General features: G+C 40.3%; 1 protein-coding gene across 2 annotated transcripts; it reads left to right on the top strand.

Moving 5' to 3' along the window:
• Positions 1 to 1,818: 1,818 nt before the first annotated feature.
• Positions 1,819 to 16,678, top strand: LOC110080903 (carboxymethylenebutenolidase homolog). 2 transcript variants are annotated; one of them, XM_072998479.2, is made up of 6 exons: positions 1,819 to 2,022; positions 5,638 to 5,852; positions 8,099 to 8,206; positions 10,246 to 10,388; positions 12,387 to 12,478; positions 13,986 to 16,678. In XM_072998479.2, the coding sequence occupies exons 2-6, from the start codon at positions 5,638 to 5,640 to the stop codon at positions 14,163 to 14,165; spliced, it is 738 nt and encodes a 245-aa protein (XP_072854580.2). In that variant the 5' UTR covers positions 1,819 to 2,022; the 3' UTR covers positions 14,166 to 16,678. The 2 variants fall into 2 exon arrangements, with proteins under 2 accessions (XP_072854580.2, XP_078247820.1); XM_078391694.1 differs by lacking the exon at positions 1,819 to 2,022 and having other exon boundaries at positions 5,629 to 5,852; positions 13,986 to 15,701.
• Positions 16,679 to 24,087: the final 7,409 nt, after the last annotated feature.

The raw sequence follows: 24,087 nt of genomic DNA, 5'->3' as shown, positions 1-24,087 counted from the left end.
ATACAGATATGTCCCCTGCCGTTTCAAAAATACTGCATCAAATCAAGTGCCTCTGAAATGGAAATAATTAAATATACTTCCCCCTTTTGTTCTCTCTCCCTTCCTCTTCTCCTCCATCTGCACTATTAGGTGGTACCATTTTTTTTATTTTTTAGGATTATTGCTATCAGTTTTAATATTTCTATTTTTGTTTTTGTTTTCTATTTTACGAGTTGTAACACACCCAGAGGAGTGGTGCTGTGACACTAATGGAAGCAGGATAATGAATTAATTACTCTTCAGATTTCCACAATGCATTGAATTTGGTAGATTACACTTTACTTGAGTTCTTTACAATTTACCAAATGCCAGCAAATTTTCTCTGTAGAAGGCTCACCTTTGTTAGCCTTAATTTAAAACCCTATATTTTGGAGCTAATATCTGGCAGAGGATGAGACAGACAAACCAGCTGTGATACAACTCGTTTTATTAAGAAACCAAAATAAGCCAAAACAGACATAGATTGGATACATATATACAGTTTACAAACAAAGAGTCGTAAACCCGGAAACTGTGATTGGGCTTAATCTGAAACCAGTTTGGATCCTTGCTCTAATTGGTGTTTAGGTTGTGATCCAATTGACCTATTGGTTCTTAACAGAGAATGAAGGGATGGGTGCCCCTTCTTGTTGTCTTTCTAATTTTCCAGACCTCTTGGCATCCCAGATATGTACTGTATTTGTCGCAATCTCCTCTGAAACCCCTATCCCCCCAGGCCTTCATGAGGTTCTGGCTCTTCTTTCTTCTTTGCTGCCACCAGATATTAATGCTTTAATATCACGTAAGTATTGAGACTCATGTGTTATCAAAACATAAGTCTTTTATTTACACAAGGAACTTGATAATCAATAAACACTCATGGAGTAAATTACAGGCTGCAAATCACTTATATTTGAATCAGTTAGGATATTACTTCAAAACTCTTTTAACCCTCTGCTACAATCCTCACTATTACAGATCTCTAACTCACTCTTCAATCACTTTTAAGCTCCACAGTCTCTCTCTCCCTCAGACTTCATCAACTAGTCTTTTTATCCTATTCCCTTCCCCCGTGGCCCCGCCTTCTGTTCACTCATTGGCTACTGCGTTAATGTTCTGCGGTGACGGGCAGGTGAGGGCAGGGCTGTTCACTACAGTATTCCTTATCTATACTGTATGTTGATGTTGCTGTTCCTGAGGACTGAGGATCTGTTGTATTGTGAAAAGGGGTCTCTGTTTGGAGGTCACGTAGGCCTTATCATGTTTCTAGGAGTCAAGGTCGGCTAAAATTTGCTACATTAGGTGGGAAGAGTCCTGATTCTTCTGTGCTTATATACTTGCTATATTGTTCTATATTGCTACATGTTTCACTACCTTCTTTATTTAATACCTACTCGCTATCACCTTGATGAGAGTAAAAACATTCAAAATAAATATCAACAAAAAATCCATAAAATAAACTGACACAAAGTTCTACAGAAGAATTGTAAACAAACAGCTGTTGTTTTACCAGTATTTGTATTTGACTCCAAATATTAGTTTGACATTGACTGCTGAGTTAACATTGCAAAAAATGTGTTTAACTTGTGGAAAATGGGTCATGACATTGATCTTTAATGACTGCACAGTTAAGGGTAATGATTTAATAAAGCAGGCACTTAAACAAGGTATGTTGTGGTGTGTTATTTAAGACCTTGTCAATGCCCAAATGCAGAACTGCCAAAGAGAGCAAAAGGGCAGCAGTCAGATGATTTGTGGTTCTTTAGAGGAGGGGTGTGGTGGACGAATATGCTGAGTAAGCATGACCGGAGGAAGAGCCAGAGAGGAGGGGTTCAAGTCTCCTCCCACTTCCACTCTGGTTTTACTTTGTGCCAGCCTCTGGTAGTGTTTCGTAACAAGCAAACTGATTTTCATTTTTTTTTTTTCAGGAGAGCTGCAACAAGCACAGCGAGTGCTGTCCAGGAAGCTGTGTGGTAGAAGCCAAAATACTCATTAACAGCTGAGGTAATTTCCCTCTTATTTTCATTTCTATTAGAGCATTGAGAAATCAAGCATTCTGCTCTCACAAGAAACAGGAGGACTCTTAGTTCCAGCTGGTAGGAAACTAGATTGAAATGCGAAACTGCCCTCCACAGTAACATGAGTGGAAGAGAGAGATACCAAATAAAGTTATGATACTTTGCTATAACTGGCTAACTGTCATTGCTATAACTGGCTAGCTGTCTGATCTCAGAATTGCAGCAAAATCTTTTGCAGAGAGAAGAACCAATGCTTTTATTATATTGAGACTGAAATACATGTAGAAATCACATTGGGGCAAGTGTCCCAAGTGTGTGCTAAGTACTTCTAGTTATAATAAGGAAATGAGTTTCCCTTTGGTGACAGTAAAAGTCTGCTTATAAGTTTACCTTCACTTCTATTATGGTGAAACTGAGGTATGGCTAATTTGACGTGTATACAGTTGACATATGATAGATGAAAGGCAGAACTAGTTTAAAATTGTTTTTTATTTTGGTTTTAATACTGATAACTGTTTAATCATTCTTTCAATGGTATTTTTAAATTGTTGATTATTGTACTGTTTCAGTTGTTGTGAGCTACCCTAGGGTCCTCAATGGGGAGAAATGCAGCAAATAAATAAATAAATAAATAAATAATAAATAAATAAATACACACATACACACACATACACACACACACACACACACACACACACACACATACATACATACATACATACATACATACATACATACATACATACATACATACATACATACTTGTCGTGAGAATGGCTGATGGTCGGATTCCAATAGTGCAGGGACATTGCCCCAGAGGGAGACCACAGCTGCGATACAAGGATATCTACAAGCGAGATCTGAAGGCTTTAGGAATGGACCTCAACAGATGGGAAACCCTGACATTTGAGCGTTCAGCCTGGAGGCAGGCAATGCATCACGGCCTCTCCCAATTTGAAGAGACACTTGTTCAGCAGGCCGAGGCAAAGAGGTAGTCACGAAACGAGCAAAATCAGGGAGCTGGACAGGGGACAAATTGTATCTGTCTTCAGTGTGGAAGGGATTGTCACTCTCAAATTGGCCTTCTCAGCCACCCTAGATGCTGTTCCAAGTCCTCCATACAGAGCATGTTAACCATAGTCTGACTGACTGACTACCCAGCCAGCCAGCCTCTAGATTTGGAAGATATGAAGGCTAGGCACTTTGCCTGAATCTCCTTGGCCATCAAGAGGTGAAATATGAAAACTAATACTCTCTCATACTACTTCTAGGTTTTCCAGGTCCACAAAGTCAGAATGATATTTCTGTTCAGCTGTGTCTCTTCTCTCTCACCATCTTCTGAAGTTTGGAGTCACACTGACCCATCCTGTCCTGGGCCCAGACTTACCTTGTGGTCACATTTTCAATGTAATGCTCACTGGGAGTTTGTGACCCAGCATCTGGCATATGTAGTCCCTTCATGGAGTCCCAGTTCCTTAGTGCAGGACAAAACTACCCCTGTAAGAAGGGCTCACCATCTGTGAGTAGGACTCAACAATAACAATGCTAACTAGAGATGGGGGTATTTGTATGTGTATATGAATACCCTGCAGAGCTGGACTTATTTAGGGTCTGACCCCTGAGGCTGGACCGTCCACTCATGCATCCGGTGGCAGCGGCAGCCTCAGTCAGCCTTCCAGTCGCTCCCAGGGTGCCACTGCCTTTCCATTCATCTAGCCAACTCCAGGCAGGGGGAGGGAGGACGAGTCTCCCTGCATAGCTGGGAAGTAGCTAGATGAGTGGAAAGAGAGTGGAGCTCTGGGAGCGATTGGACGGCTGACTAATTCTGCTGCCGGACGGAAGTGTGAATAGACGGTCCAGCCCCAGGGGGCCAGAGCCTCGTTAAGTCCAGCTGTGCAGGGGTATTCATATTTGTATATAAATACGCCCATCTCTAATGCTAACTAAATATTTATCCACAAGTGCAATGAAGATCAGTGGATTCTCCTCATTTAAAATCTATAGTTATGTACATGTTCAAAGCTTTAAACAATAATGTGAAACTTTGTTCAAAATTCTAAAGATTTGTGCAGAGGCTGTAAACCAACTCAGATGATGCTCTGAAGAGAAACTTTATTATTTCATCCACAGTTAGTATTTGTAACTTAAATGTGTTTGCAAAGGAATGGAGATAATATTATTTGTCCGCCATATCCCATTCTCTTCGTGTCCAAAGTCCATGAAGGCCTGTGTTACTATGTAACTAAATGTAAGCTAAGGAATTGCAAAAGTGCAGAGACGAGCTATATTAAATACATTTGATTTTGTTTTGTGGCCTATCTATTTTTGCTGTGACTCAAGCTGCAGTACCATACACACATACCACAGAGTAGGCCCTGTTGAATTCAGAAGAGACAATTCTGAAAAAAACATGTTTAGTTCCGTTTTGCACACAAAAACTGTGTTGATGTAAGTTAGCAGAGTTTTGTTTCAATCCAGGCAGTCCAGTTGAATCACACAAAGACAGCTTCTTCCAACAGCAAGTGTGTTTACAATTGTGGTTAGGTTAGGCATCCTTCTGTCTCGAGAGACTATGGTATCGTGCTCTGCCTGGAGGGCTTGGAACAGTGTCTAGTTGGCTGAGAAGGCCAATTCGAGAGTGACAATCCAATATATATAGAAGTTTAGCAGTACAAACCGGCTGCATGACAGCATAACATTCATTAGAAGAGATCCTACATCTTCTCCACATGTCCACACAGTTATACACATGCACATTTACACACAGCCAGCCAGTGTGGACATTGCATCATCCCAGACTATATAATTCAGCATTCTGCACACCTGTAAAATATGGCTGCTGATTGTCATAGTCCTTGTTCTGCCTCATTGTGGGAATTATCCTTGACAAACTGGCTATGATTCTGAGTTACTTCTCTTTGCATTTTAATCATGACTAACATTAGCAATACTATAAGCATACCTGAAAATCAAAGCAGACTCGATTTTAGAGAAGTCACTAGCAGCCTGTTCTTTTTCTCTCTCAAATAAGTACATAAATTGGGACCTTAATATGGAGTACATGGGAGGAGGAGGCCTCTATACACAGTGATTGGTTCCACTGAATCTCCAATTTGTATTGCAGTGTACAGTATTATCCACTGTTCTAATAAGTTACTGTTACTAATTCTGAAATAGATATTACTGATGTGGCACATTTAAGTGCTATGATCCATTCTGGATCACTTGGATCTAGGGTCCTGATCTACTGAGTACAGTGGCTCTGAATCTACTGTGGAATTTATTTTAAAAAGCTGCTAGCTGCCATTTTATATCATGTCTGCTTTGATGTCACACCTGGATACAATGCTTAGTGCCTAGAATATATTCCTACCTTTTCTGATAGTCCTAATTAAAAATTATCATAAGACTTGGTATCTAGGAGACTCTTTTGTTAACTCCACTATGCATCCATCTCTGAATCCAGAGGTCACAAACCATTCATATGTATATACATATACAGTATATGCATGCACCATCATCTGAATGTTGTTGGGCTAGAGTCCTACATTCAACCTCCAGCTGTTATTAATCTTTATGTATCATATTTTAAATGTTACAGATGGCTAACGAACAGAACCCGTGCCCATGCAACATTGGAGACAAGTTTGAATACAAAGGACTTGGAAACGACATTTCTGTTGGGCATATCAAGGCCTACCTGAACAAACCATCCGTCAGCACTGACAAAGCTGTGATAGTGATTCATGATATATTCGGATGGCAGCTACCTAATACACGATACATAGCTGACTTGTTTACGTCCAATGGATACATGTAAACAGAATTTCCTTATTTTTCCTCACTTTTCTCATCCATCTGTCCTTTTTTAGATCATGTTGTGCACAAATTACATCCTCATATGTTTTTCACAATACTGAAGTTATACTTAAAGTGAAACAATTACCTTTGCAGATCAACATACTCTAAGTAATGACACCCAGTCATGTGTCCATAAGGGACCCACAAGGAATGGGGAAGGGGATAATCAGCATGCTAACAGGAGATTTGTGAGCTTATGGGCTTGACCCATGTTTCCTTTCTCACTTGAACCTGTGGAGCAAGCCAAACAAAATGCTGAATGTGTCTTTGTATTTAACATACATTTAATGGTTTTTAAAATATTCATAGTGGCCCTGATGGTGTGGCATGGGTGGGTGCAGTCGTGCACACTATTATCAAGACTGAAACAGAGGGGGAAAGGGGGGAAACTCCCACTCCCCATCTGCTTCGCAGGCAGAGAGGAGTAACCCTTTCCAACTGCTGCAGCATGTGTGCCTTTGAAGCAGATACTTGTATTGGCAGAAAAGCTCCTACTGTACCATTATGGAAATCTGGGGGAAGCAAGCAGCATGCTTCTCATTCAGTCCTGAAGCTGAAGCTGATGGGAGTTTAAATCCAAAAAAAAAACAAAGGGCAGCATCACGAAGAAGGCTGAAGCAGGCTTATCAGACTCATATGTGATGCGGTTTGGGGAGGGCTGTAAGCCAGGGCAGAGCATCTTGGGCTTTGCCCCAGGGCACCAAAATGAGGAAGGAGCCAAAATCTAGGGGTGAATCTTCTTGTGAGTGTTGGGAAAAATAAGTGGCAACAGTTCACAACCTTATTCATTTTTGGTGAGGGGGGGGGGAGAGAAGAAGGCAGAAGATATAGATAACCTTTCCTTTTTGCTTTCCTCTCTCCTGCAGGGATGAGCATTTTAAAACTTCATGGTACCCAAAGCCCCACACCAACTCACACGTTAAGGGTACTTGCAGTGCATTGCTCCACCCCCCAAACTGCAAATGTCTATGATTTTGTAACTGTACCCCAATGCAAAGCTATCCTGAATATTCCAAGGGTCTTGGAAATGTAGAGCTCTTTAATGGGATATTTTGGGCTTTGTCAAGTGTTTGCTTTCATTGAATATACTTCTACATATCCAGGCAGCCCTCTTCCCCAAAGTGAAAGTGATGACCCTAGTTAGGTATTAGAGACCGTGATGTTGATTTGCATTATTATTATTTTCTTTTTAGTTATTTTTTTTATTTTTAGTTATTATATAATAAAACCTGTCAAGAAAAGAACTTCTCACACCTAAATTCAGCCAGTCAATCAACTGATTTAATCCAGAGGTACTTGCACACACAATCATACAAAGTGGAGTTAAAACCTCATATAATAACTTACTGGAGACATGAACTCATTTCTCATCCAAAGATGTATGACAAATACTGAATATTTGAATACAAATACAAATATTCATGACAAATACTGTGTCATACATTTTTATAGTGGTTGACTATTTCTACAGGGCATTTGTGAAATACCTTGTACTACCTAGTTTGTAATGCAATAAATCATCCTATATTATGTACATGGAGGCAAGCCCTCTGCATGCTTGAACACATGAAATACTTGTATTACTTGGGGAAAGGTCTCCGCATTCAAGCCGATAATCACCAGACTAGGAAAAGTAACCTAAACATGTACAAGGTAACACTGCTTCAACATCTACCATATTATAAAGAAGAGATGGAGAATATATGGCCCTCTAGATGTTGGTGAATCACTGTTCCCATCATTCTTCATTATAGCCCATACTGGTAGGGGCTGATGGGAACAGGAATCTACGTTATTCTTTGTTTGTGTCAAAAGCAATCCAGTGGTGCTTCCAGAGTGGAATGAGCATCTGATTTGGCACTGTTGTTGCCCAGGAGATGCCCAAATGTATTCATATTCCATACATTCTTTGGAGAAAGGCAATCCTCTGTCTGTGACCCCCAGGAAACCAGCAATACTTGGGCAATAACATTTCTGCCAATTTGTTGTAAATGTTTCTTTGTTCCCAATGTGCTCTAAGGAAGAGCTACTTGTAAAGCATAACATCAGAATCCCTTAAATAAAACTTGAGTTATTTTTCTTAAATAATTTTAATGAGGCTCTGGTGATGGTGGTGGTGGCCTTCTATATTTTAGATTAATACTAAAGGTGTTCAAAGAAAGTATTTTTTTTAAGTTAAATTGTATTTATTTTCTATACAGATCAATTTTACCAGACTTCTTTAAGGGAGAAGAACCTTGGAAACCATCTGATGACTGGTCTATCTTCAATGACTGGCTAAAAACACGAGATGCCAAGAATGTTGACAAGTGAGAGTTTAAAACAAATGATGTTTATTATTCCCTACTGTTGATGTTGCAAGCTGGTGGGAGGATTGGTCTATTTAAGTTGTATACATCAAACAAGGGTGAGGTGCAGGTGTAGGCCTTGACCAGTTTTAAATGTTTGACTGTGAGAAGGCTTGCTTGTCTTTCACCATTTTGTTGTGTGTTATCTCTTGCTGTGATGATCAAACTGCCAGCCATGTCTCACATTGAGTAGAAACTTTCTGGTTTTAGAAAAAGGCACGGCTGAACTCTACATGGTTCTTTATTTGTTTATTTATATGTTTTATTTGTGGTGAACTCCACTCACCACAACTCCTTGAGGGAGAGGATAAACTCTATTACCTTTGAAGAACCAATGGTGAGGCAGTTTTTGAAATAAGCCCTGTAGATTCCTATAGTTTTACTGTCTTCCAAGGGATGTGAGTACATAGTAGTGGCCCACTGCCAAGTTTTCCTGGCTGACACTAGTTTTCTAGGTCAGTATTCCTCAAAGTGTTGCCCTTGATATCTAGATACTTTGGACTACAATTCCCAGCAAGGTTGCGGACCATTGGCCATTTTGGTTGGAGCTGAAAAGGAGTTGAAATCCAATGCATCTGGAAAGCATTGGATTGGGGAAGACTGATCTAGATCCTTATTATTCAAGTCTCAGACTTGACTGGAAAAGGAAAGCATTAGTTACCCTGATGGATGAATTGTTGTTTCTCCTAAACCTGTCAGTGTCCTTTGGAATCCACCTGAACCATCCTGCCAGGAATGGAATGTGGGAGCAACAGTCAAGGAAAGGCCACCTTAGCGGTGGGAAGACAGAATTTGATTCACACACAATCTACAAGCACAGACATTGGCTGAAATCCTGTTGCTAGGCATAATAAATAGAAGTTAGACTAGGCCCAGTGGATCAGTGGGAATTTGGTGAGTCAACTTCTCTGTACATTCAATTGATTCAGTGGGTGTATTCTAGTAGCAGGTTATTATGACAAGCAACATGATGTCCGCCACTCTTTATGTCCTGAGGTATCTTCTGATCCCAGTAAGAACAACCATCTTGCACAGGGAGTTAAAGAAAGAATGAAAGCTCACAACAGAGTGCACATGTGTGTTTTCAGAACAGAATGTGGTTCATAATGCTCAAAAACTGGAGCCACATTCAGGCCCAGGAAATACACTAATTTGTGAGATCAAATAGAAACAAACACCTTACCATATGCATACGATGGAACATGTTTCTGCTACAGTAATATAACAGTTTTTGGTGAGCTAAATTCCCCACATGAAAAGGTATTATTTGTACTCATCCTTTCTGTCTCTTGTTTTGTCCCTTTGCACAAAGGCATATGTTTTTAAAAATCCCAATATGTTTCTTTATCTGAATATCCCTGTGCCAACAATCCATGATAAGCTGTGATAGTTCTGTCCCAGGTGTTTTTTGCTTACACAACAAAAACTGTAAGTGCCAAGTCACTGGAATTTGGGAATACTGTTTACAACTGTGGTGATGTTTCTGAAAGATTGTACTCATAGGTAACTAGATATCTGACCTGGTGGAAGAAATAGCTCTTCCTTCCCAGCGTTCCAGGATGAGGTCACCCCTTCAGATCTTGACCTACTGGTGAACTACATTGTAGGTTTAGTGTGTCTGCAACTATAAGTCAGTTGCGGTGGGGGGGGAGAGGCTCAAATGTCCTCTCTTAGTGTTTGATGGTTTATCAAACCACAGTTCAGAATTTCTGAAGTTAGATACCTGGGTTTCACCTTCTGGAACTGTCTCTAGATATTGCCTAATCAAAATGGACTATTTACTTGCATTTTCTTTTTTTAAAAGTCTGTGTGTGTGTGTGTGTGTGTGTGTGTGTGTGTGTGTGTGTGTGTACACGTGGGTGCACGTGGGTGTGTGTGTGCGTGCATGTGCATGTGTGTAATCCCCTAGCAGTGTGTATATTGACTTGTTCCTTGCTGGTCCAGATTTATGTTTTTCTAGTTGATTTTTAAAAAAATTCACTTATATTTTTGTGTTTTAGGGAAACAGATGTGGTTTTGAAGTATCTGAAGGAACAATGTAATGCAAAGAAGATAGGTGTTGTTGGGTTCTGTTGGGGTGGAGCTGCTGTTCATCATTTGATGTTGAAATATTCTGAATTTAAGACGGGCGTGTCTGTCTACGGTATGTACCAGATACAGAGGAGTCAATGGAAACAGATACCTCCACATGAATTACACAGTTAGTTTATGGAAGCAAGGTGAAACTTTTAGGGTGGAGCATGTTTTTGTCTATCAGAGATTGTAACTATTAAGAGTGAAAACACTCTTGGACCAGTTGTTGTAGAATATGAAACTGCACCATGCAGATATATCAATATGCCACTTTATCTGCTGTGGCTGTATCCTATAGCATCCTAGGGATTTTCAGTTTGGGAGTACTGTATACTTAGAGAGATTTAGTGCATCCTGCTGAACCACAGCACTAGACCTCTCGTGCAGAGAGTATCTCACCAAAGATCAAATGTCAGGATTCCGTAAGATGCTATCATCTGCGATAGTGTGGTGTAGATACATTTTATATTTTATCTCTTGCACTTGAGCAGAAGCAATTTGCACATCACCTCGTTTGTACTTTATGAATGAAAGAGAGCTCTTTCTAGCTACTTATTATTATAAATTCTGACTTGGCTAACAGAACGGTTATATTGTTGCTTTCACTACATCTCCAGGGTTAAACTATAGAGATGTGGTTTGTTAAAATATGGTTACTGACACTACTAAGGAAATTAAAAGTCTTCAATTAACATGTGGCCATACCGTTTTTCTTTGAATTTAGGTTGATGCAGTACCCAGTAAGCCATCGTAGGTTATTTTAAAATTATATCTATTCATGTGTGCTATTTTACAGCTGCAACATCGTGCTTTATAAAGTATTTGAGTGCTTGTGTTTCTAATGTTTTATAATTATAATGTATTTTTATTTTACGAAACTATAATTTTTACAGCTCTTTTCCTTGGGCCGTGAGAAATGTTGGGTTGCAGTTTCTGTAACATCTGCTGATTAGCCAAGCTGACATGGCTTCTAGAGTTGTAAGAGTGAATAGAAAGATTGAAATTTTGTTTCGGCCACTAGTTTTGGCATAACCCGATTTTTCAGAAACTCTGATGCCTCCTCACCTCTTCTCACCATCACCTAGCCCTTCCCTTAACAAAAAAAATGCTGTTTATAATTTAAAATAAGCACAAAACCTTATTAAAATTACTTAACATAATTAGCATAACCAAAATAGGCATAAGTAGTTTTTATTGAGATACCCTTAGTTCTAGTAATGGTAGTTATTGCAGAAATTTGTTTTATATTAATTATAGATGACATATGTAGATATAGAAGTAGATGGAGATAGAGATAGAGACTCCTTTACTCAAATCTCATACAGTCTCAGCTCCCCCTTTGTAACACCGCCTGAGTGGCAGGCCTCCTAGTTTAGAAATCAATGATTTAGGCATGGTATGGAATACTTATCTCTATATTTTACAATATGAGCAGCTCCTGTTGTATTTCATGAAAGGTTTGGGTATTATATGGGTTATCTTACGTACATTAGGGGTTAATGTCAGGCTTTCAAGAAGTGCTAGTAATGGAAGTATGGGCTGATATACAAATCAAAATATTTCAGGGAACTCCTGGCTTAGGATTTACTTGGACATCCAGACTGTCTGCATCAATACTTGTTTCAACAGATTGCTTATGTTCTTGTCTGTCTGAGATATGTATGGAGTCAACATAGGTAATTTCTGGGTAACAACCTTACTTTTGAACTTTTGGCACAATTTTCTGATTTCCGATTTTCTGATTTCTTTGATGCCATTAACTTTCTTCTGCATATGAAATATAGGTTGTTCATAAGTGGCATCATTTTGGTGTCTTTCCAGCAATCTGAATGCTGCCAGGAGTTGCTAAAGCACCCAGATATGCACTTGTAGCAGGCACGAAACCCATCAATATGGTTTCTCTCACTGTGATCTGACACCAAATTATGCCACGTATGAACAACATCCCTCTCATATCCAGAAAAAAATAATTTATGTACAGTTACTGAATATGAAAAGTTATTTGTTCATTCAAATTGTGGCGTTTAATTGTAATCTTTTTTTGGGGGGGGGTCTAAATATTATTTAGGAGCTATCAAATTAGCGGAGGGCCATTGCAATCTGAAGAGCCCCACATTTTACATTTTTGGAGAGAACGATGATGTCATTCCTCTTGACCAAGTAAGGTTATTTCTGAAAGGCAGAACTTTCAGATTATATTTCAAGTAATGTAAGACCAGTGTCCTGTGTATGGAAAATAAATTGTATGGGGGTGGGAGGATTAACTCACAGGGCATTCATGTCTCTTAAAATTCAGTGTATCTTAGATAACGTGACTTCATATAGTTGATGATCCCATGACAGATTTTAAGATGATTAACATGTACCTATGAATATCTTTATTCTTTTATTGTTCATAGTCATTGGCTTTTTGTAATGTTAATTTCCTTATTAGAAGTAGAAAGTCTGGACTATTTTGCATCAGATATGTTTGCTTATGTTGGGATAAGTAATCTTATGAGAATTAGCTTAAACAAGAAGGAAGTACGAGGTTGTGAGTGTAAGAAACAGTGGTAGCATTTGGGACCATACATGAGAATGATAGACCAGATCTTACAGTCTTGTTACTTCTTTCCAAACTAGTATCACTGAATTGTAACATTTATAATTTTTGCTTGAATATCTTTCTTCAACTATATCCTTCTTCAACAACATAAATACAGTGGTGCCTCAACTTACGAACTTAATTGGTTCCGGAACTCCAGTCATAACTCGAAATGGTCGTAAGTCGAAGCACCATTTCCCATAGGAATGCATTGAAATGCAATTAATCTGTTCTGGTTGAAGAAAAAAAAAAACCCCCACACACACCCCAAAAAAACACTGCAAGACCCATCGGAAACACAATTAATCCGTTCCGGCCGAAGGGGAAAAAGAAAAGAAAAGCAAAAAACAAACCCTCCAAGACCCATCACAGCATAGAAACATAATTGCACCACCCAGCCCAAAACCACGCTTCAAAACCCACCCCGAATAGCTTTTTAAAAGCAGAAAGCAGCACCTCACCTTACCAGGCAGTCTGAAGCCTCCTCCGATCACACTCACTCTAACCGTTGGGGTGAAAGAGCTACAAAGAAGCTGCTTCTTTGCCACCAACGGTTAGCAATTTGAATTCCCTGCCTTTTTTCCCTGCCTTTTTCTGTTTGTAACTGGAAGCTCCAGCCGCAAGTCAGAGCAAAAATTTTGCAGTCGGAGCTGGTCGTAACTCGAAATGGTTGTATGTCAGGACATTTGTAAGGCGAGGCAGCACTGTATCTTCTACTTCTAGTTTTTATGGGGAATGCAAAAATGGGTTGTGACTTTCATAAAAGTCCACCAGGTACAGCTTTCCTTGGTCCTAAATATTGTAAAGCACAAATTGTTTGAAAAACTCACATGATGCCTGGTTGTTGTAAAGTAATAGAAATGGGAAACATGGAATTAATGAAGCAGAAAGAACCAAGTCTCCACAGCACACTGCATTAAGTGTCCATGCTTAACTATTTGAACTGGAAATAATAACATAGGAAAAATTTGGGTTGTTTTCATGAAGTTTTCACGACGTTTGATAGGAGCTGCATTAGTTCTATGAAACACAAAGTATGATCTGCACTTAGGATTAGCCATGAAAAGGTATTCTCTGTTACAGGTTGCTGAGCTGGAACAAAAACTAAAACAACAATGCAAAGTTGATTTTGAAGTGAAAATTTATCCTGGACAAACCCATGGTTTTGTACATCGCAAGAATGAAGATATTAATCCTCAAGATAAACCTTATATTGAAGAAGGAAGGAGAGACATTCTGAACTGGCTGCATAGATACATGTAAAGGATCTGTGTAATAAATAAAAATGTCAGTAGCCACAAAGAAATTAGCCCTAAGCACCTACTCTTCAAATTTCCTTAATGAATAATTGTAATTTAACCCTAGCGTTTGAATACATTTGACCCTAGTGCATGCCTTTTTTCAACTGTGCAGGCCAGGTACATAAAACACACCCTCTCCCACACACAAACAATATGGCCACAGTCCAAACTGTTGGTAGCCATGCCCTCTATGTATGAGCCCTGTTCATTTCCTGTGTTCCCAAGTACTTTCATGCTTATTATTATCTTTCCAAAGCACCAACAGACTTAAGTTGTGTTCCTGATCCTGCTACCACTTCTAGTCCAGCCCACCATCAATTACTTGCATCCTGCTCCCTTGCCATTAACTCTTCCTAGTCCTGTGCCACCAACACTATTAAGCAAACAAGCAGTGGTGGAGCCAGCTAGATATTTTTCTTAAGCAGAACTGGTCTGGTGTCACTGCCTACAACCAATCCCAAGGGGTAACAGGGAGAGGCTTATACAGTACCTCTGCAAATTTCAGATTATGGTGCTGTGTACAACTACCAAATGCACCCTGCTATAGTGTCCAGCATGACACAATCCACTGATGATCAAAACCAATGAATAAATGGTGTTAAATAAATCTGCTAGGGCCAGAAAAACTGGCTCCTTCCTTTGCAGCTCATTCATTCCTCCAGCATAGGAGTCGGATGTCACCAAACTGACTTGATTTTTTTTTTTTACAGATACATTGCAGTCCTTATTGTAGGTGACAGTGGGCCTAAGAGACAAATCCTGCGATGCAGGCTTAGGAGGTTTCTGTAACTTCTTATTCATATGTAAAAGCTTAGAATAAAAGAGAAACCAGAAGTCTTGTAGCACTTTTTTTTTCCTTTTTTAAAATTTGAACATATAAATCTATCAGCTACAAACAAATGTGCAATATAAGATAAAATAGAAAAAAGAGAAAGAAATGAGAGAGAAAAAAAGAAAAAAAATCCCCCCACCCCTTTGAGGACAGAGATTCAGACCTCATTGAGTCCCATATTTCCCAATTTTCCAGAGAGCATTGAAGGAAAAAAAAACATCAATCAATTTGTCCTATCCTTTGGTCTGTCCCTGGGCCCAAACATATATTAAGTTCCAACTTTGTTTTGCATGGTCCCTTGGTTGTTCTCGTAGTGCTTCTGAGAGTGTATCTAGTTCTGTAATATACAACAGCTTCTTCAGGAACTCCTCCATTGTAGGTATGTCTTCACTTTTCCTTTTTCAGGCCCAGAGTAACCTAGCCGCTATAAATATGTACATCAAACAATATTTGATTTTCTTGTCAGTAATTTCTGGCATAATATTTAGTAGTGCTATCTCAGGTTTGAAATTTAATTTCTTTTGCATGATCCCTTTTATTATTTCCCACAGCTGTAACCAATAACCCCTGGCTTTTTCACATGTCCACCACATATGATAATACGTTCCTACTTTTTTTTTTTTTTTACATTTCCAAAAGATATTGCTGCCACCCTCTGACATTTTGCCAGTTTTGCAGGGGTGTGGTGCCATCTGAAAAACATTTTGAGGATATTTTCTCTTAGGTTTACCGGCTTAATCATTTTATAACAATCTTTCCACATTATTGTCCAGTGACCAATATCAATATAACCAAAGTTATTTGCCCATTTTATCATTGTCTCCTTTACTCTCTCATTCTCCAGCTCATATTCCAAAAAGTATGTGTACATTTTCTTTATTATTTTCTCATCAGTATGGATTCACAGTTTGTCCACCTGGACTTCACCCTCAAAAAAGCCCATGTTTTTATCTTTTTAAAATCTTGATTCTAGTTTATTCATTGACCACCAATCTGTCGCCACCCCTAGCTCCTCTAATTCTTGCTTATTTTTTTTATATTTTGTTCTCTGTTGAGTAATTCTTTATAAGTTAGTAACATTCCTTTCTGATTCAGTACATCAACGTAAAGGCTTCTATAGGAGCTACCCATATTGGAATTTTCTTGTATGTTTGTGCTTGAAATTTATGCCACACTAGACCCAATGCTCTCTTTATAACATGTTCCGTAAAGTGTGATTGTTCCTTATATTTCCCATACCACACATATGCATGCCAGCTCATACTTAAGTCATGCCCCTCTAGTTTCATTAGTCTTTGGTTTACAAGAGTTATCCATTCTTTTATACATGTCATAGAACACGCCTTATAATATAATAACCAGTTTGGTAGTTCTGCACACCCCCCCCCCTTTCTTTCAAATCCTGTAATAGCTTAAGTTGAAGTCTTGTAGCACATTTAAGATAACCTTGTTTTTGTTTCTCACAAGCTTTTGTGTGTTCCAGCGTACTTCTGATTTCTCTTGTGCCCCACTAAACAGAGATACCAGCTAGATTACTTTACCAAAACATGTTCTTTAATTGTATTGGCTACGTGCCCAAAAGTTATAATTTCTGTTCTCAGTTTTCTGTGCTGATTCTTTTAATGAATAAAGCTTTAAAATGATGGGTGTGTTGTCACTGGATATCTATGGGAATTGACTGTTGTGTGTTTTTAAAAGGTATGAATTTAAGTCCCATTATAAGCATTCGTAGATGAGCCTGGTGTAGTTGTGACTTCTTTGGAATCTTCTAAAACCAAGGTTGGATGTCTTCTGTACACCCTGAAATCATGCACATTCCTATTTTATATCTTTATATATCTCTAGCACGTATGTGAGTAATCTGTGGCCCTCCAGATAAGGTTGGAGTTCCATCATTCCTAATCAAATGATCCAATGAGGACAGATGTTAAGAGCAACATCTGGAGGATCACATGTTCCCCATCCCTTATTAACACAATTTTGGTCACTAAGCCCTGATGAAAAGTACTGATACAGTCACAATGGTGTATTCTGATAAAGTGTAGACAGTCATAGTGGTTTGTCTGATGTCAGAAGTTGAGTTCTACATTGAGTTGAAATTTTGTGTCTTGATGGATCTTGGCATCCTCATAGTTATCAGACAATTACATCTGACATAAAAATATTATGAATTTATTCAAGGCTTCTTTTGAAACATGTTTTCTATTTTTATTAGCTCTAATCAGGATAGTTTGTTGACTACACTAAGATATCTCTGCAATATGTCAGTCTGAAAGAGAGCAAAACCCTCTGTCAGTATGTGGGTCTACAATTTTTCCCCTGTTAGGGATGACTCAGAGATTGCAATCTTCTTTCTTTAATCCAGTAGTAAGAGCACGATGCAGTATTGACATACAGAACAACACAAGAGGTATTTTAATTCCAATGAAATAATGACAGCTTAACTCTGATTAGTAAAATCAGATAGATTGACGATTGTTCATTACACAAAATGTTCCTGAATTATTTCACCCTACTTCTTTTTATACCATTTTGAGTATCTCTAGTATGTGCTCAGTGCCAGACTATCAAGTAACTGTCAATTACCCAATAAGGTGGAAATTATATTTATCACACATTGCCCATCTTCAGAACATATTAATATGTTTGTTCTCCAGATAGTTTCTTATGTACCTGCAACTCAGGAAATTCTATTGATTAAGACTGCTACTTTCACAGTTCTTGGCTTGATTATTATGTGGACCTCTCTGTTGGAAGGCCACTGAGTCAAGGCCCATTGCTGGATTCAGGTCATTCCTGGGCACAGTTTGTATTAGATTCTGTCACTACATAGCTGGATAACTTATTTTTGTTATAGTGGAAGCTGAGAACTTTACTTTTTTTAGTATATCTTGTCAATCTAGGTAGTACAGTACTGTTTTCCGTCAATGCTGGAAGCTCTTTTTTTGGAATGAGTGGATAGGGATAGCAATAAAATTATATAACAATTTATTTTGCAGGTGGAAGGGGCATTAAGCAAGATCCTTTGGGGATTGAAACACTCTCTTTCCACAAATAGGGTCCCCTTGAGGAATTCTGGGAGCAGAATTTCAAGAGCTAACAAATCTGATGCAATTCAAGCTATCAACAGCGGGCATGCCGCTACAGCCTGCACCAGAGGGACTTGTTTGTATTTCTTTCATCCTCTCGTGTTCTAGTAGATGAACTTGGCTGAGAAGTTTTGATTAGCACGTAAGCTCTCTGCTGATGGATCTGTTGGGCCAATGCCATGTCAAATCCTGTAAGTTGCAACTAACCCCGTTGTGACCCTATGTAATTCTGACTCAAGTGCTTTCTGCTCACCTGCCTCTGTGCTCAATCCTGATTGTCATTGTTGGTACAAATAAATGCAAATTATTGACTCAGTTTGACAGTGCATGCAAGATGTTGACTTCATCAAAGAAGCCAGGTGACTTTCTCTCTGTCTCACTTTCTTCACCAAGAAGAAGACAATGCACAAAACTATCTTTTCTATGCAACTTCCTGCTTCCTGGATTGCTGTCAACTGTGAGGAAGTTTACTTCCTTGGGAAATTAATGATATTTATTAAAATGGCAATCTCTCTTTCGGTATAAGTGCCAGTGGTATCTGCCGTGATGGAAAATGCATAGGGAGTAGTGACATGGTTAACATAGTTGGCTAGTAAATGTGCTGGGTATAAAACAAAATATCACATCATTCCATTGTGATTGAACAGTGTTAATTAAGGTTATTGTTAAATTATAATTGCAAACATTTATTTATTTATTTATTTATTTATTTACAATATTTTTAGCCGCACCATTGCCAGTGGCTTCTGGGCGGCGTACAACATTAAAACTTAAAAACATTAAAAACATTTTAAGAAACAGTATAAAATACCATATATTAAAATATTTCTTAAAACAATTAAAACATTAAAATTAATTAATTAAAATGCTGGGTGAACAGAAAGGTCTTTGCCTGGCGCCGAAAGGTCAAGAGTGTCGGAGCCAGGCGGATCTCTCTAGGGAGGGTGTTCCAAAGTTGGGGGGCAACAACCGAGAAGGCCCTATTCCGACATGCCATCCCCTTCACCTCTTTCAGGGATGGCACCTTCAGAAGGGCCTCCTGGCCTGATCTTAGAGGACGGGCAGGCACATATGGAAGAAGGCGGTCCTTTAGGTAACCAGGTCCTAAGCCGTTTAGGGCTTTATATGTCAAGGTAAGCACTTTGAATTGGGCCCGAACAGCAACCGGCAGCCAGTGTAAATTTTTCAGAACCGGTGTGATATGAGTCCGTGCGGCGGCACCACTTACCAGCCGCGCAGCCCGGTTCTGTGCCAGTTGCAGTCGTCGGACTGTCTTCAAAGGCTGCCCCACGTATAGCGCATTGCAGTAATCCAGTCTGGTTGTTACCAGTGCATGAGTGACTGCTGCCAGGCTCCGCTCATCCAGGTAAGGGCGAAGTTGATATATTCTCCGCAGCTGTAAGAAGGCACCCCTGGACACCGAGTCCACCTGGGCTTCCAAGGTCAGACTGGGGTCAAGGAGCACCCCCAAGCTGCGGACCCTATCCTTTAGGGGGAGTGTGATCCCGTCTAAGGTAGGGAGATGGCCCTTTAACCTATCTGGCGGGGCACCTACCAGCAGCACTTCAGACTTGTCTGGATTGAGCCTCAGTTTATTGACCCTCATCCAGACCATTATCGAGTCCAGGCACGAGTTCAGAACGGTGACTGACACACCTGGATTGGTAGAAAATGAGAGGTAGAGCTGGGTGTCGTCAGCATATTGCTGACTCCTCAGCCCAAACCTCCTAACGACCTCCCCCAGCGGTTTCATGTAGATATTGAACAGCATGGGGGACAGTATAGAGCCCTGAGGAACCCCATGACGCAACCGCCATGGGTCAGAGCTACTGTCCCCCAGCACCACCTTCTGGACTCGATCAGCCAGGTAGGAACGGAACCACTGTAAAACAGTGCCTCCAATTCCCATCCCAGCCAGTCTGTCCAGAAGGACACCATGGTCGATGGTGTCGAAAGCCGCTGAGAGGTCCAGGAGAATCAACAGGGATGCATTACCCCTGTCTTTCTCCCGGCAAAGGTCGTCATACAGGGCGACCAAGGCAGTTTCCGTCCCATAACCCGGCCTGAAACCCGATTGAAATGGATCTAGATAATCCGTTTCATCCAGGAGAGCCTGGAGCTGCTCAGCCACCACACGTTCCAACACCTTGCCCAGAAAAGGGAGGTTTGCTATTGGACGATAGTTGTTCACTAGACCTGGATCCAGATTAGGTTTTTTTAGGAGTGGGCGAATCACTGCCTCCTTTAATGGGGCAGGAACCACTCCCTCTCTTAACGAGGAGTTGATGACCTCCAGGATCCAGGTGCAAACTCCCCTGGCAGATTTCTTTATTAGCCATGATGGGCAAGGGTCGAGTTGTGTAGTGGTGGCACGAACCGATCCAAGCACCCTGTCCACATCCTCAGGTCGCAACAACTGAAACTCATCCAATAAATTATGACATAAGTCCGGAGCACTGGACACAACCATGGGCTAGCATCAACAGTGGAGTCCAAATCTTTGCGAATCTGAGCAATTTTTCCCTCAAAGTGTGTAACAAATTCGTTACAGTGAGCCACTGAGGAGTCCATGACCTCCACCGAACCATTAGGTTGAAGAAGGTCCCGGACCACTCGAAATAGCTCTGCTGGACGACACACCGAGGAAGCGATATGGCTGGAGAAATACTGGCGTTTCGCCAGCCGTATTGCCACAGAGTAGGCCCGATAATGGGCTCTAAGCTGTGTTTGGTCATAGTCGCAGCGATATTTCCTCCATCTGCGCTCAAGCCGTCTCCCCAACCGTTTCATGGCCAAAAGCTCCTCTGTGTACCATGGAGCCTTATAGGCTCTGCGGGCAGGGAGAGGGCGCCTAGGTGCGATCGAGATGCAGATCTCCTTTATTTGTTGAACTGTTGTTGCTGTCATGTGCCAAGTTGCCTTCAATTTTTATGACCCTATGAATGAGTGATCTCCAAAATGTCCTGTGATGAACTACTGTTTTTATAATATGTTATATACTGTACCCACTTAATCTCTAATCTGCTGTTTTCATCTTTCATTATTTGGAAAAAAATGCTTTGAGGATGGGAAGCAGCACTACGCAGAGATGTCTTCATTAACAGTCCTTTATTAAATTCTGCTGCAGTACAGAGCAACATCTACAGTGAGGTCTTGACTTAAGAACGACTTGAGTTAAGAACATTTTGACTTAAGAACCGCTATCATAGGAAAATATTAACTTGACTTAAGTACTTAGATTTGAGTTAAGAACTGAAAAAAACCCACGTGGGAGGCAGGGAAAGTGCAAAATGTGAACTTTCAGTTAACTGTTGGCCAGTGAAAAAGGTGCCTGTCTGCTTCCTCACTCTTCCCAGCGTTTAGAGAGTGGATTGGGAGACAGTCTTCAGACTGCCTGGTACTGCCTGGACTGTATTTTCCCTGCCTTCCCTGAACCTTTCTTGACCTAAGAAAAAAAGAAACAAAATATCCCCCTCTAGTGGTCGAAGGCAGAATAGCAGCTTCCCATTAGTTTCTATGGACGGAAAAGAGCAGATACGGATCAAATGGTTTTCAATGCATTCCTATGGGAAATGCAGATTTGACTTGAGAACATTTTGACTTGAGAACCGCCTTCCAATATGGATTAAGTTCTCAAGTCAAGACCCCACTGTAATTGTAAGAAACATAAAATTTAGCTGAATGGGCCTAGGGCCATTTTAGCCTCCACAGAGATGATGCAAGTCCCTAATCTGGGGTGATAAAACTGCACGTTTTAGACTCAGCAACTTCTGTCTCAGAGACTAGGGATCTTAGTGTTTTAGTGGATGATCAGCTGCCGCTTCGTTCATTTGTAAATGCGACAGCCAAGACATGTAATTCCCATTTGGCTAATATTCGCCATATTCGTCACTTCCTGACTCCTGAGATTACAAAACTTCTTGTTCATGCTCTGGTGGTTTCACATCTGGATTATTGTAATAGCCTGGTAGCTGGTCTCTCTTCTTCTGCACTTTGTCCTCTCACCTTGGTGCAGAATAGCCCGGTACGAGTAGCTCTAAACCTGCCACGCTACTCTCACATTTCCCAGCACCGCATATTTGTTCCTCTTAACTTTCAGCTCAATACTGAAAACATCTCCTTTCAGCTTTCAGCTCAATACTGAAAAGTATCTCCCATAAGGCCCACCAGGATTCTGGACTTATACATAACAGTATACATCTGTTACAGCCATACAACAGAACTTTCTGACTTCCAGGTAAGTACTTTTAGTTTTAAACACACCCTACTGATAGGGTGCTAAGTTAATTGAAGACACCTAATGATTACTGTATGTCTGTTCTGCTTATTTAACTTATATGCAGAATAAATTAGTGGTGCCTTGCTTGAGGACGTTAATCTGTTCCAGCGAAATTGCTGTAGAGCGAAATCGTTGTCAAGCGGGGAAAAAACCCCATTGAAACACATTGAAAACCGCTCAATGCTTTCCAATGGGCTAAACACCTAATCGTCCAGCGAAGATCCTCCATAGGGCGGCCATTTTCCGGTGCCTCTCTTGCAAAAAAATCCATCCTAAAAACAGCGAGGAGCCATTTTGCACAGCGGGTGCCATTTTGAGAGCCACCGAACAGCTGTTTTCAGACCATCGTTAAGCGAAAAATCGGTTCCTGAAGCAGTGAATTTTACCCATTAAAACATCGCTTTGCAATTGCAAAAGTGATTGCAAAAACCTCATCGTCAAGCAGATTCGTCGTTTAATGAGGTGCAAAGTGAGGCACCACTGTGTGTGAAAGGCTGGACTGAATGAATCCCAAACCGGAATTAAGATTGCCGGAAGAAATATCCACAACCTCAGATATGCAGATGATACCACTCTGTTGACAGAGAGTGAGAAGGATTTAAAGAACCTCTTAATGAGGGTGAAAGAAGAGAGCGCAAAAATGGTCTGAAGCTCAACATTAAAAAAAAAAAAACTAAGATCATGGCCACTGGTCCCATCACCTTCTGGCAAATAGAAGGGGAAGATATGGAGGCAGTGAAAGGTTTTACTTTCTTGGGCTCCATGATCACTGCAGATAGTGACAGCAGCCACAAAATTAAAAGATGCCTGCTTCTTGGGAGGATAGCGATGACAAACCTCGAGAGCATCTTAAAAAGCAGAGACATCACCTTGCCGACAAAAGTCTGAATAGTGAAAGCTATGGTTTTTCCAGTAGTGATGTATGGAAGTGAGAGCTGGACCATAAAGAAGGCTGACCGCTGAAGAATTGATGCTTTTGAATTGTGGAGCTGGAGGAGACTTTTGAGAGCCCCCTGGACTGCAAGGAGATCAAACTTATCCATTCTGAAGGAAACTAACCCTGAGTGCTCACTGGAAGGGCAGATCCTGAAGCTGAAGCTTCAATACTTTGGCCATCTCATGAGAAGAGAAATCTCGCTGGAAAAGACTTTGATGCTGGGAAAATGTGAAGGCAAGAAGAGAAGGGGACAACAGAGGATGAAATGGTTGGACAGTGTCATCGAAGCAACCAACATGAATTTGATCCAACTCCGGGAGGTAGTGGAGGACAAGAATGCCTGCCATGTTCTGGTCCATGGGAGTCAGACAAGACTTAACGACAAAATAGTCGGACACAACTTAATGACAAAACAACAAATGATTATGTTGCTGCTCTTCATCTTAATGTGTCATTCTGCTTTACTGGGTGTGCAATTACCAGGTGTAACTGCCACTGTGACAACATTGCTGTTATCAAAGTTCTCATGAGGGGAAAAGAAGGGTCTGTGAAACACAAAAGATGCAAATGGAGCAGCACAAATTTGAAAATCGATGGATTTTAATAAAAGCCGCACTTTACTTCATAGCAAACATTGAGCTTTTAAAAATCATAGGTGTAATAGGGAAAGCCAGATTTCTGTAGAGAGAGATATTTGGGAAATGTAAGTGTATGCATCTTCTTGTCCTTGAAATCTGATAAATCCGT

Source organism: Pogona vitticeps, chromosome 4 (genome assembly GCF_051106095.1).
Source record: "Pogona vitticeps strain Pit_001003342236 chromosome 4, PviZW2.1, whole genome shotgun sequence".
Lineage (NCBI taxonomy): Eukaryota > Metazoa > Chordata > Lepidosauria > Squamata > Agamidae > Pogona > Pogona vitticeps.
This window is presented reverse-complemented; position numbering and strand designations above follow the sequence as displayed.